This window comes from Triturus cristatus, chromosome 1_2 (assembly GCF_964204655.1).
Source record: "Triturus cristatus chromosome 1_2, aTriCri1.1, whole genome shotgun sequence".
NCBI classification, from domain to species: Eukaryota; Metazoa; Chordata; class Amphibia; order Caudata; family Salamandridae; genus Triturus; species Triturus cristatus.
The window spans coordinates 44111064-44126138 of NC_140580.1; the positions used below are offsets into that span (position 1 = coordinate 44111064).

The 15075-nt window shown below is 45.3% G+C and overlaps 1 protein-coding gene across 2 annotated transcripts in view; it reads right to left on the reverse strand.

Annotated features, from left to right (window-relative positions):
• ARHGEF40 (Rho guanine nucleotide exchange factor 40) overlaps positions 1-15075 on the reverse strand; it is a 277055-nt gene that overhangs the window by 37517 nt on the left and 224463 nt on the right. For both annotated transcript variants that reach the window (XM_085600773.1, XM_085600764.1), the window contains exons 16-18: positions 10557-10643; positions 9377-9595; positions 4522-4692 (exon numbers count right to left, since the gene is read on the reverse strand). In XM_085600773.1, the coding sequence (XP_085456899.1) occupies positions 4522-4692; positions 9377-9595; positions 10557-10643 (477 nt within the window). The remainder of the gene's footprint in view (positions 1-4521; positions 4693-9376; positions 9596-10556; positions 10644-15075) is intronic.

The following is a 15075-nucleotide window of genomic DNA, read 5'->3' on the forward strand; positions in this document are numbered from 1 at the left end:
TCTCTCTCTTTCTCTCTCTCTCTCTCTCTCTCTCTCCTATTGATATCGGAAAACCTGCGGGAATGTTGAAAGCAGGATTTCTGCTACTTCCCAGATAATTTAGAGTTTTCTTGCACAGAAAAGTGAAATCATGGAGATCTTTTGCGCACAAACATCTATATTTGCAGAGGAATCTGGGTAATCAAATGTGGCAGGATCCATCATGTATTCTACGGAATCTCCAGTTTTCTGAAGAACCTGGAGTTCCAGGTCCAGATACTAAAGACATGCCCTTAGAAGCTCCCTTCGTCAAAAATATTCCCTCAAGACTAGTGTGTGGTTTCTTGCTCAAACCTATTAAAAACTCACATGTTTAATACCCTCACAACTAGAAGACGCAGGAGAACATAGATGTCGGCCAAACGTTGGCAGAGATATGTTCCTGCAACCAAAAGAAAAGTGTCCAAACCAGCATTTTGCTTTCATTTACTTTTGAAATTTCCCAAATGCACTGCAACCAGATTATTAACAGTGGACACCATGAACTCATACAAAACCCACACCTCCTTGGAATCCTCATGCTCAGAAACCCCAGGAGGACACTGATGAGGGTCAACAATTGGCATGGCTATACTCCTGCAACGGACCCTGGAGGGAATTACAGTTTATTTGAGAAAAAGATGCTAATAATCTGACAAATATAATGGTTAGTGTGTCTGCCAGCCAGCTCAACAGGGCAAGGGAGATTTGTCTACTATCCTTAATGTTTTTATTATTCCACTTTTAGTTATTAATTCCTTTATCTCAATACTATGTTCATGTTTAGAAAACTGTATTATAGAATTCCCCAATAGTATAGCTTTGGATATATACAAGCAATCGGTCTCTATATTTTCTTATTACAACATATCCCCCATCATAGTAGCATCAGAGAAACTCTTCAACAGTGTGCCCACAGGCCAAAATTCCTATTCTGTGGGTGTGACAAGGGCTTATTATAATACAGTTTAATAAAGAATACTTTGTCCCTCATTACAATGTCGGTCCGAGTTGCCTCCAACCGACACCGTTTCAGTGAGGGAACCGCCCAACCATAGGTCGGCGGTTCCGAATACCTGATTACGATGCAACCGCACATAGTGCGGTCGGAAAATTCATTTCTATATGGGAGCTTGTGAGGCAGGCGGAAACTGCCCGCACAAGCTCCCATTGAAAAATTTAAGTTTTTGAACATCCCTGCACCGTGTAGCAGGCACCTCATGGTACCTGCCACACGATGCAGGGATGTTGAGGGGATCACCATAGATGCCCCCAAGGCCCATATGCGGAAGCCCAGGGGCCTCTGCTAGGGGACCCCAAGGTCATTTTCCAACAGCCAATCCATGTTGGGAGGGCCGACATGAATTGGCTGTCGGAAACCGACATCGTAATCCCAATGGCGGAGCCGTGCCTGGCTCCGCCATCACTGAAGGAATTACTATTCTGCTCCTGTTCCGTCTGGCTCACAGAGCCCGTCGGAAAAGGGGCAGAATCCTCTTGCGGTTTTTCCTCCGACCGCCGTAATCGTAATTGTTGTTTTCTGTAATCAAAATAAGGCAGTTGGAGGGAAACCTCAGGATGTCGGGCCCTTAATAATTAAGAAGTTTTTATTATTGTTTAGCCAATATATTTTCCCTCCAAAAATGTTCCTGGCGCAAAGTGACCCATTCACTATTACATATCGCCCATCAGCATCTACTACAATCACTGTTTAGGTAATATATGAGCATTTCACAGCAGCCACTTGTGTGAAAGGCATGGATTCCCTTTAGCACATCCATGGGAGAGACAGCATAAGCAAGAGCTGCGCCATCTACCTACTGTGATACAAGCCTTCGAGGCTAGTGTGTTTCTCTTCTCTTCCCTATTCCCCATTTATTTATTTTATTTATTTATAAAGCGCAACACTCATCCCAAGGGACATCACGGCGCAAAAAAAAAAACATAGTTGAGTGTAGGCGGGGAGGATTTCCAGATTGCAGTTTAATAGCTGGGAAATAAATGTGTTTTTAGTTTTTTCCTGAACATTAGGTATTCTTCAGTCAGACGTAGTTCTAGAGGGAGTTTATTCCAATTGACCGCTGCTAATTTTGAGAACGATCGATCGCCCATCCTAGCTTTGGTCGTACGTTTGACTGATGCCAATGCCTGAAGGCGGGATCTCAGATTACACAAAGGTGCGTGAAATTTTAGTTTCCCATGTAGGATTTGAGGGCCAGTTTTATATAGCGTTCTATATGCAAAACACATGAGCTTGAAATTGGCTCTTTGACGTACAGGTAGCCAGTGTAATTCTTTCATGCAGAGAGCGGCAGAACTGTATCTACTCTTGTTGCATATAAGTTTAGCAGCTGCATTTTGGCCTACTTGTAATCTAGCGAAAAGATAGTCGGCCATGCCCATATACAATGCATTACCATAGTCCAGATTGCTCACCAGAAGTGCCTGTGTCACGGCTTTCCTACAGTTTAAAGGAATCCATGGGAAAAGTCTTCTAAGAAGTTTTAAAATGGCAAAACCTTTTCCACATAGTGAACGTACTTGGTTCTGCATAGACAGAGCATTATCAAAGATGAAACCCAAATTCTTGGCGGCCAGCCTAGGTTCCGGAGCGGTTCCCAGAGCCTGGGGCCACCAACTATTGTCCCAAATTGTCTGAGCTCCTCCAAAGAGCAAAATCTCCGATTTTCCGGCATTGAGTTTTAAACAATGTTCAGACATCCAGTTTGCTATTTCAGTAAGACAATTGATGAGGTTGTCCTTAGTATCCACTTTTGTCAGCCTATCAGACAAAGGAATTATCAATTGTGTGTCGTCAGCATAGGAACATACATCAAAGCCCCATTTCCTGCTGATATCTGCCAAAGAGGAGGCATATATATTGAAAAGAGTAGGGCTCAGAGTAGCTCCCTGTGGTACTCCATAGTCAATGCTCTTAGCAGTGGAGGAATAGGGTCCCATTTGAATTATCTGGGTTTGAATCTTAAGAAATGATGCGAACCATGCTAAAGCATTTGAGCATAGTCCTTTTTCGTGCAGAATTCGCAGTAGTTTATTATGAGATACAGTGTCAAAAGCTGCTGTAAGATACAAAAGGATCAGTGCCACAGCTTTGCCCTGATCGACTAGAGACCTGATGTTTTTATCTGACACAGCTAGTAAGGTAGCCTTGGTACTTTTGTTAGCCCTAAATCCTGTTTGTGAAGAATCAAGTAAGTTATTGGATTCAATAAAAGTCGTAAGTTGTTTATTAACCAATTTCTCTAGGACCTTCCATAGATACGGTAGTTGAGATATTGGTCTATAGTTGGCAGGATGATAGATTTCTAGATCTGGCTTTTTTTAAAGTCCGCTGTGCGTCCGGCCCTGCATTTGCTTTAAGCTTTTCTCCCCAGGAAGTTGCAGGCGACTAGAGCGCCAACCTTCTTCCGCTAAGATGGCGTTCACCCCACGAAGTCAGACAGCAAAGCGTAAGTGGCAAAATCTAAACTTTAAAAACAATTCAATCAATTACAGGTCATCCTTTTTAAAAATCATTCAGCAGCAATGGAAATGTGCAAATTTAGCGATTTAAAATAGGTACAGCGTTAAAGACACTCCTATCAGCACGTACACTCAGTTAGGTTCTGCTGCGCGTCCGGCCCATATTCCTCTTTTACCAACCTGTAGGCTGGAGACTTCCTATCACTCCACTTACAGTTTTTTCTTGGTGGATTAGCATTGGAGCCCACTGCCTCCAAATGGTTCGTACTGAGTAGCACGGCCGGACTGGTAACAGCACCCAGCCCTGGCAGATTGCTGCTCGACCTGCCCCGGGAGCAGGGGGGGGCGGGGCTAGTGAGAAGCACCGCTCCTGCTTTTGTTACAGGGGGTCGATATTGCAACACTGCTGCAAAACTGGACCACAGCAACAAAACCGGCCAGTCCGGCTCCCTTATGTAGCCTTGAATTGAATACGGACACGAAGACACCAAGCATCCAGATTTGGGATGATTACCAGAGTTCAGCTGTGGAAACCTGCTGGACCTCATTGATAGTGAAAAGCTTTCTAACCCCAGACTTCTCCCTATAACTCAATTGACCGCGGTTAAGGCTCAGAAAACACTCTTCGTACAGTAAATGCTCTGCATGCGCAAGTGTTTGATTTTTCTGTTTGTTGACACTCAAAATAGCTGTATTTATCTATCCGTATTTTTATGTTATTCAACCTTAGCCATAGCTTTGGACATGAAATCATGTGACTCTTCCTTAAGCTTAAACTGTTATTTTTGCAATAACACTTTGCTGACTCTTTTTGTAGCAGAGTGTGGAGTTTGGCTTCTGGCTCCGTTACAGACCTATTTGATTAGCTTACATGCCTGTATTTCAGATTTTTTCACCGAAGTTCTCACTGCTACCTTTATGCCATTTATTTAATGTGTAAGTGTTCCGTAAAGTGCTGGGTGTCTTTCTGTAAGTTTGGAGCACTGAACATACAGTGTAGAGCTAGAGTATGGACCTTACCTTGAACGCCTGCTTGTAGCTATAGGTCTCCTGACCCCCTTCTGATGTTTTGAGTTTGCTGAAGAGCAGAAGGTGCTCAAACAGGAACACGTGCCGCTGGGATTTCTTCCTTCCACAGAAGATTATGAACTCGTCCCGAAGAAGCAGCTGCCCATGTTCCTTCATATCCACCTAGCAGAGGGGAAGGAGACGGGGAAGGGTGCAGATAAATTGGTAAAAGTTTGTCATCGCCACGCCAACGCTACTGCTTCACCAAGACGACTACTGTAGCCACTATTACACTCAAAGCGTCAACAACTTTATCATAACTATCAAAGACGACAGATATTGATACTAGAGCCTGCTTGCCTGTTTGGTGGGGATGGATAGGGGCCTTACTGATTTTCCCAAGGAAAGAACCGCTCTCTCATTGGCCCATTGGATCAGCTCCCTCCCCTAGATTTCAAAGTGAGATGTGCAGCCAATCATCCCACTGACCTGATTTCAAAGGGAACCAGGAAACCTATGTGCAGGTCTCTGTGTTGCCTTGAAGTTCTGTTATATGATGGAATGCTACAGCATCACTGTCAGGCATCTTTGTACGGTTGTGGTCATTGTGGTTTATTTGAAACACTTAAGGATACATTGGGAGGAAGTCAGGAACACTGGGGTTAATTCAGTCAAATAAATTATTACTCTTTTTTTAATGACAATTTATTGACTTTTGTACAGTCAATACACCAGAGACCACATTTAGAATCGTACATAACAACAAAATAGCGACTAGTAGAGCCCTCAGTTTAACATTGTATGTTAGTGCGGATATGCATAGGAACAAATGCATGATCCGCCCCTCCCCAAGACTATCCATCAGCAGATGCCGTAGCCCCATTGTCTTCTTTCCTGTCCTATGGTACCTCGAATTAGCTCCTGCCTTCATAAGACTTAATCTCCTCCTCAGGGAGTGGCCAGGATTCTCGGTTCTCTGATGGACGATGCCTTACTACTGGCACTAAGCTGCCCATATTGTATAATGTTTAAGAGGGCAACCCCTGCCCTTGTATATAGGAATTTCCATGCAAAAAAGTCCACCCCCTATTTCTACGGTTCTAATGATGGGAGGTTGCTATCCTTCCAGGCCCTGGCAATGCCCCTTTTCGCTATCACCAGCCCCACCACAGCAAGGCAGTGTGATGTCTGTCAGCATCTAGCTCTTCTATTGTGTGTAGAAGAACCAACTTAAGGTCACTCAACCCAACACTCTTTCCAGGCACGCCAACGCCCACTTCCCAAAAACGAGGCCGGTTGATCGCATGTTGAGGAGGCAGCTTCCCCTGTCAAACTGGCATCTTAGGCAAGTTGGTGTGTCCACCGCCCCCATCTTCCAAGATCTCTCCTGGGTGTGTACCCTGTGTAAATATTGCCACTGTATGAGGTTGAATTGCAAGGTAATCACTGTCTCTGTTAGTTGTCCCAGGTCTCCTGCCCAGGCCTCTCTCAACCGAACCAATGAATCTGGGGTATTAATCATTAATATTCAATACATCTGTGAGATTTTGTGGTTGGTTAGCTCTTCTGTACATATTTTGGCCTCTAGGAGATGGTGTTCCAGTAAGTTTGAGAGTCCTTTGATCTTTTGGGTGAGAGTTTGTCTTAATTGAAGATATCTGAAAAAAGTATGAACAGTGTAGGTCATATTCTGCCTGCAGCTCCAGTAAGGATTTAATTGTGGACCCTGACAAGATGTCTCCCAACCTACTGATGCCTATGACATCCCAGGACATAAAGCCCTCTAAAGTAGTAACCTGTGACAGTCTGGTCCCAAGCCATAATGAGGTTTCTTTTGTCAGGCGTTCTTTCCAGCCTAAGCCTTAGTGAGAGTCCACCAAATCTGCAGTGCCACTTCTGTGGCTGCTGGAAGATGGTCCAGAGGGGTGCCTCCATATAACAGATGCGGGAGAGGGGTTCCCAGCATTGCCCATCGCTCAGTTTCAAAGGCGGGATTAGCTGCGCTGTTGAACCACCAATCGTTTATGACAATAAGCTGAGATGCTCTGTAGTATGAAAGTATATCCAGAGTTCTAATACCCCCATCATACGTGGATTTGTACCAATTGGATTCTAGTCTCTTAAAGACTGAGAGGATAGTGCGAAGTAGTAGTTCTGCAGCTGATATATCAGGCGGGGAAGGACAACCATTTTCTATATCGCTGAGCCCTCGACAATGGACAATGGCAGTGCTGCCCAAAAACCCATGTCCTGAGTTTCCTAATAAAGATGGGGTTGGATATTTTGTTCCCAGGCCCGTGTGGGATCATTGGTAATATACACTCCCTGGAATGAAAAGCCCTCCCAAAGGACCACTAAGTCTGCTGCCCAGTCCAGCATCCTCAAGGCACATGCCATGAGGTACACTGAGTATTTGGATTTGTTAATAATGAGCCCAGAACAAGCACTGAAGATCTTTAAGATCTGAAGAACTCAGTGACCCGAGTTAGGGGGGAGATCGTACCAAGAAAAACAGGACGTCATTGACATATAGAGTGACTCTATCACAGACCTCAGGTGCTCACTCATGGCCCCTCACCAAGGCATCCCCCCTCAACCACGCCGCCAGGGGCTCAATCATGTACAACATGGGGCAGCTCTGCCTTGTCCCTCTGTACATTGGGAATTGGCCGGAGAGTGAACTACTAACTCTCATTCATCCAGGAAATACATTTAGGCCCAAAATTAAGCTTCTGCAACAGGTAAAACAGGTAGTCCTGTTGTACAGAACCATATGCTTTGAGGAAATCCACTAGCAGGAGTAATGCTGGTCTAGTGCTAGTGCATTATGTGCCTGCCGTGTTGTGTGGCTCTCTTAAACATAATGCCAGATTATTCTGCGTGGTTTAAGGTGGTGATGAAGGAGCGTAGCCTATGATCCATTGGTTTTGCCAAGATTTTAGCCTCTGTCTGAGAAATATGGCCCCCTCCCACAGGAGCGCCCTGTGCCACTAACTGGTAAGGTGCAGTGCCAAGGCCTCTGCCAATGCCCACTCTCCCGCAGGCCGCCCAGCTTGTGTGGCTGCAGGAAGAGGAGCCAAAGCAGCCACTCTGCTCAGCCTTAGGAGCGCTCCGCACGCTGCTCCCTTGGCGTCGAACCCACCGCCAGGCACCCATTGAGGTTCTTGGTTCCCCCCTAGCCTCAATCCTCCAGCTCCGGGGCTTCAAGTGTCCTAGGGCCTTCTGGCCTGGTATTAATAGCGGAAAAGTGCAACAAGGCAGCAGAGCTGAGAAAAGAGCAGCCGCCATGTTCGACATCCTGACCACGCCCCAAATGAACATACTCTTGACCAATACTTTACACTGCCAAGGAGGAGATCTAGACACACCCCACATGCTATTTTGTGGTTATTCAGTGAACAGTTAGTAAATGGGTGAGGTGGGCCTGCCTCGACAGGAAAGAGAGGACTACTTAGTATCCGTATTAAGCTGTAGGTCTGTACAAGTGCTGCAGACTGAAGAAACTTCTGGGCAGGGTTGGACAACAACTGAAGTTGACTCCTATCTCACACAAAGGAGCTTCAGTAGCTCGTAGCAAACAGTTGTGTGAAGTTGCAGGGTGGAGATGCAAGGGTGGTTGTGTAACGTTTGTGGTATGTTCCAGCATGTTTGGTCGAACCACCCTATAAGTAATTGAGTGTACGAGGAGCTGTTGATTTTGCATTTTTTTAGCAGTGGGACAGTGTCATCTCTGGACCTGATACACAAAGTGCTTCCTAAGAGGGGTTGCATTTCATGCCAGGCTTATGTGAGACATAATCATGAATTTCTGGTAGTAAGACATAAAGAAAAAAAAGCTTTAAGAATCACGCTATCCATGAGATGGGGCATTCATACAGATCATACACAGGAGGACAAATGAGCAGGCGTGTGCACATTGTTGTGAGTGGATATCTACGTGGTCGAGTCCGAGTGGTGTATAGAATACAGTAGTATGGAGGTAGGAGCGAGAGCCGATGTGCTTCTAGTGCCAGTGCAGTTTGCGGAAATGAAGTGCTGCTTAACTGAAAGTAATAACTGACATAAGTGCACACTAAATCTTTCCCTGTATATATATTAAATGTATGTATTGTTATGTTATTGCTTAAGACCTATCATCTTCTCTATATAGCCATCCAAAATTGCTAAATGACACTGTTGCCATGTGCCTCATTTTTGTTAGAACATTCTATAGCTGAGAAATAGGTTAAAAACATGAAATACATGCCATAAACTGGATTAAAGTTCATTCCTCATTTCTGTTATCTGTTAGTGAGGACTTTAAGTGTAGCAGGGAGATCTTTCCACTAAAAGCCAGATGGAGAATTTAATCTGGAGAAAACTGATACAATTGTGTGCAGGCCCAAGCAAGATGATGTTTTTTCTGGGTTTGTTCCTAGGTGCATCTACCAGAAATCTCCTCTCGGGGTTTGCATCTGCATCTGTCGCCTTGAAAGGTCCTCTTGGTATGTCCATGTGGTTTGATTACCTTGAAACCACCTCTCTGTCTACTACACTCTGAAATCTTCTTTCAATGTCTATAAAAGCATGGATCTCCCTGAAATTCAACCTCAGTGTGAGCATACCTGTGCGGGTCCTTGATATTTGCTTATTGTCTGCGGCCAGCATCTGCGCATTCATAAAATCTACTCTAACTGCTTTGAGCCACATCTGCAACGTTCAAGTGTAGTGGAACAAGCAATCAGGTTTAAAGCAATGGCGGAAATATGCCGCATACCGAGTGGCCAGAGTTGCCACGGCCACAATTATTATGTGCACTGTCACAATCAGCACAGCCACCATTACACCCTCCACTGGTAATGGACATGATGCATTTTCAGAAGCTTACCTCGAATCCTCTAATTGCGTCCACGGCCAGCAGGTTCCTCCCATGGTGCACCTGGGAGAGCAGCAGCTCCTGCGCGGTGCAGAGAGCCTGGCGTTCCTGCACGAGCTCCTGGCTGCACTCCTGCGCCATCTCGTCCAAGAAGCGCCAGTACTGCTCCAACTGCTCCAGCGGTTTCTGCAGATGCTGGAGCATGCTGACCTCTGTGTCATCCTGGCCGGCCTGCAAAGGAGATGGATCAAGGGTAATGGGACTTGTGTCTGCCACTTCCGGGAGAACACACAAGCGACACTAAATCTCCTAAAGGCACTTTGATGTGCATCTTTCAAATCCCACTCCTAGGCACTAGTAATGCAAAGGCCTTCTGTTTTAAGAGGATCAGTGTGCACTCCAGAGTCACTGACTCGAAGCAGGATGCAGCCAACATTCACACTAGAGAGAGGCAGTGAGCGCACTTAGATAGCTCGCTATACATTAGTAACCATTCCGTTGAGCTCATTCATGCATGCCTGAAAACGAAACAAGAGGCCCCTACGAAACCTACTAACATTTAAGAGAGTTACTGAGTGACTGTACTTATAAAACTCAGTATATTCTTGACCATTCCTAGGAACTCACTGTACGCACACCTACAGATTTTGTTGGGGGTCAATAGACAATTATTCCACAGTTTGGAAGCCTCTTTAGAGATACTTTGACCTGTGGCTAGAGTTCCTCTTGACAGGCTGTGAAAAGAGTAAACTGGCTATAGCAGAGTACAATTGTACCTGGAGATCTTTGCTTGGTGCTGGATTACAGAAAGGGGTAGAAGGTTTGTGGAGACATCTGTGCATCGAGCACAGGCACTTAGGTCTCATAGCTGCCTCTAACGAAAAACAGTGCAGAGAAGGACACAGTGATGATAACTTGTCAAAAATCCTAAGTCCTTTACCAACACAGATGTCAGTAGTTTGGTCATTCGAAACCTGGTTATCAATTTTTTAGGTTCAATATGATCACTTTCTTTGTACTTACATAACAGAATAGGAGTTGCTTTTGGTACCTTGGGGGAAACACTAACAACTTCAGTGACATTTTGGGGGCCTGCTCTCTCCTCAAAACTGTGCGTGCAGAACCCTCAGTACTTAAACTGCCGCAGGACTCATCGGAGGTTCCACGCACTCGGGGCTGCAAAAGACTTTACCTTGATGGGAACTCGGTGAGAAGCGAGGCTACATTCAACTTTGTGTCGGTTCTTCACGTACAGGGAGTACAGACTTATCTGATCGGCCTGTAGACAAACAAAAAAGAGAGGAAAACAGAGAAAGGGAGATTGAGAAGACGGTGGAAGGAAAAACAAGACACAAATTAAATCCACATCTTGAAAAAGGTCACTCTAAAAACGCTAACTTTTTTAAACATGAAGGGCCTGAGTTAGAATTGAAGTGGGGCTAAACACAGTACCACACAAGGTAAACATCACAGTAAATCCGTCGCTACCTGGCCAAACCCATTACAATGAGATATTTTCAGCATTGCGGCATAGTGGCAGGAACTGTGATGGTGAAAGTAATATCACTGAGAAGATATATAGAGGAATTTCTACCAATGCGGTAATATTCTGAAAGACACTCTTCTTCTGATGATGTAGGTTAACTTCATACACATCCTTTAAAGACTGCATTCGAGGTAACATTTGGCACGTCTCCCATCTTGGTTTATGACAGCAGGCCACATTGTGCCTAATATGGGGCAGTAGTTATGTTGCACCTGGACACTTGATTCCCACTCCATGTACTTGCACCCGAGACAGATATACCAGAAGTATGAAACCAGTCATGTGATTTTGTTTAGGTACACATCGTTGTGCTAAGTGAACATGCCACAAGTTGCCCTAACTACAGGTTTCTATCACCCCACGCACACAAACCCACACATATGTTACTGCTTACAACACAGAAACAAGGAAGAGCCCCTTTGACCTCATCAACAATGATACACACTCCAGGGACGAACAGCAGTTTAATGACCAAACAAATACAATGCCTCCATGTCTGCTGGGCTTGTGTGCGCGGAGTTACACACCTTGGAAAAACCATGTAATAGATTTTCTCTCTTTTATTTCTCCCGCGTTTTTGTGAATTCAATTTTTGGCGCACTTTAAGTTGGAGGATTTCTGCCCAAGCATATGTTATTGCATTTTTAACAGATAGCAGAGCCGGGCTGGCTTATCGGGCATTCGGGGAGTGCCCAACAGGCTGATCTGAGAGGTAAGCGCGTGGGACGTTTTTTCGGCTGTTTGTGGGCGCTACATACCTCTGACTGGATAGTAAATACCACATGCTGCATTTGCATGGCCTCATGGACGTAACATTTTACAGTGAGCATTGGATATTTATGCAACGTGGTGTAACGCCATAATTTCAAGTATAGGAAGCACAATACACAATTCCTAAAATCCCGCCAATTAGTTTGTCAAAATTTAAAAAATTCCTGTGCCTAGTCAGGAGAGCCTGTAAAAAAGACGTTAGTCATATGCTTAATACTGCCACCATTCCAAAGTCCCTTGACTAGAAGTATATCACAGAAACGGCGCCCGTGGCACTACATAGTTGCTCTCCACTTAAAATGATTTTATTATCATTTGATTTTTGGGACTTCAGGGCCAGTGCGTCACTTATGCCAATGACTGGCAGCAGTGAGGAGTGGCCACTAAAGTTTGGCTTGCAAATGCTGGTTTGGCCGGCTACCGTGCAACGGCCAAACTGACATGTGCAATTCAAACCTCTCCGACCCAGCTATCATGGACGGCCTGGCTGGAGAGCAGGCACAGGCCTACAGTGCTATTGGTGCGTGGAGCCAGCCTACTCAAGCCAATCAAGACGCTTTAGATCAGCGTCTTGAATGGATGAGAGTTGGCTGTGGGCTTTGTGCTCGGAGGACGTGCTGCAGAACAACCAGGAAGTACTGCAGAACGAGCTACAGGGTAAGGTAAGTGATTGATTTTTAGGTCTCGCCTGACCCAGTGCATGCGCTGGTCTGGCGAGACTTATTGAGAGGGCTCCAAAAAGTGCTACCAGGCCAGCCTAGAGCTACAGTGCATGTGCACGGGCGCGCGCGCCGCGCTTTACCGCGATTACTTTCACTTTCGCATAGCCAATAGGTCTCGCTTTTGGGACCTTATAAGTATTTAGTTTTGCAACTGTTGCATGGCTAAACACTTATAAGGTCCCAAAGGCGAGACCTATTGGCTATGCCAATGCTTGTTTAATGTGCATATTGTTGTGTATTTGTTATGTGTATTATGTTTATGTCTTTTATGTATATGTGTATATGTACATATATGTATGTGTATATATGTATGTTATGTGTATATCTGTTGCATGTGAAACTGGTATCCTGACTTTATACTGGCACAAACAACATGCGATTCCAGCATGTGCACTGCCACCTAGGCCATGGTCCAGAGATGGTTCTGTGACCTGAAAGTGTGCACCAAGGATGCCCTCTTATGTCAGTATGGCGGAACTGTCCATGTCCTGGGTTAATCATGTAAAGCGGTGGTGGCAGAGTACTGATTTTTGCAAACAAATAGTTTTGGACAGATCTTTTTTCTGTGCCTGAGAGAAGTGCAGCCTACCAGCCCAACTCCTGTAAAAGTTCAGCTTCCAAGTAACATCCAGACCCTCGCACTGACATTACGCATGTGCATGTGTTCCTTGTGTGTGTGGCACATACATGACAATGAGACTGTGTGCAATGTATTGGGTGACCCCTGGTTTAGCAGGAAACAAGATGGGCAGTGAGTATAGCTTCTCCAGACAGTGGAAGTATGTTGCCTGCATTCCTAAAACTGGAGGGTGGAGATCCAGACACAGGTGTGAGGGGGAACAGAGACTGGGCTACTCTTTGAAATTCTATGAAGACCTTTTTTGCAATGGATGGAGGATTAGAGTTTCTTGTGCACTGTCATTTAGTGGATTGTAGAGGATAGTCAGCAGATGTGTCTGTTCATGGTCCTACTTCAGGAAGGCTGATGACAACCACTTGTGGAGGCTTCATACACTGCACCCTTGTTTTGGTTACTCCTGCTTGGAGCCAGCATCATCACTACCTGCTGTGAGAGCCATCACCTAGCACATAAAATGAGGTATGAAAGGGAACCACTTCAAAAAGGTTTCAAGGCCTTATAGAGGAAATCTACATCCACCGCCTGGAAAAGGAGTATAAAAGAGGGACCCACTTTGTTCAAGTTCCGGGTTCTTCTTGATCAAAAAGGGGAGTGTTCTACAGTGTGCTTGAAGAGCTGCTGTGTGTCCCAGACTGGTGTCTACATGATAGTGAGCCTCCCAGAGGCGAGGGGACATCATTTGAAGACTGGGAAATTTACTGGAGAAACTGTGTATCTGCCTAGTGCCTGGAAGTCTGCATGCTCAGAGATTAAAAGTACACTGCCTGACTCTGCAAGCATGTTCCTAGTATGTGGGTCACCCAGAAGAAACTGACTGCCAAGCAGGAGAGTCATTAAGACTGACCTAAGTCATAAGGGATCGTCTGATCTCCCACAACATGATTCATGCAGAAAACTGAATAAAGAAACTATGAAGCTAAACAGTGTGCCTTCCAACACCACTGCCACATGCCCAAAGGGATTGGTGCTGCTGCCGCCAAAGTGTTGTGAATATCCCCTAGGAGCCATTGTTCCCCACGGAAGCATGAAACCTATCCCCGGACCGGTTGCTACAAGTGCTGAATAAGAGCACATATCAACTTAGCCTGCTACACTGAATCCTCAGCAGCCTAAGTGAAGAGTGCAACTGCAGCAGCAGTCAAGTAGTGCCGAAGAAGACGCTGACGGTGCAAGTCTGACAAGTGCACCATCCAGCTCCAGCCAAGTCGCAACCCCAGGCTGAGCAAGTAATGCAAGGCCCAGCCTCACAAGAAGGAAAGACTGTGCCGCAAAGCACAGACACTTTTGAGATTACCCATGCCAGTGAGAACTCTTAAAGCTTAACACCTTTTTAGGTCTCGCAGACCTGCGTTGCAGCGTGCATGCGCTGCTCGCTCTGCGAGGCTTATTGTAATCGGGTAGATTACAGAAGGGGACTTGAAGCCCAGCCCATCATTCCTAATGGCTGGCGTCATCGTTTATGCTAAACGCTGGCTTCGCATTGAAAACTAGGCTTCTTTGTTACCGCCCTGTCTCCTTTTGGGCTCGCCCATCCGGACTGGATCGTTTTCTTGCGGCCCGACATGGTATCCTTTAATTACTGGGTAAAGCACTTTTTTATTATTTGTGTAATGGTGACAGCTTGTTTCAGTCGCCTTTGACAAGGGTGGCCGCGTGTTTATTTTTGCATCGCGCTTTCACTTAAAGTGAAAGCGCGATTGAAATATAAACAAGCGGCTGCCTTTGCGTAATGGCGAGAGCTTGTTAAGATTGAAAGTAGTAGAGCAAACAAGCCAACACCTTCCAGCCATGTGCTCTACCATATGAATAAGATATTTACGCACACTGTAAAGAATATTCTTTGAAAAAAAACAGGTCTATATAAAATAAATGAAAATCAGCTGGCTATATAGCTGCAAGCAGCATTAGTGGTCAGGTCACAGTATGTTACCATTTACGCCTAAGTTGTTTCAGAGTCCGTGAGCACGCTTCTGTGTTTCTACAGGAACGGCACGGCCTCAAATCGGTTCTGTCTGCTTCACCTCTGCTAATG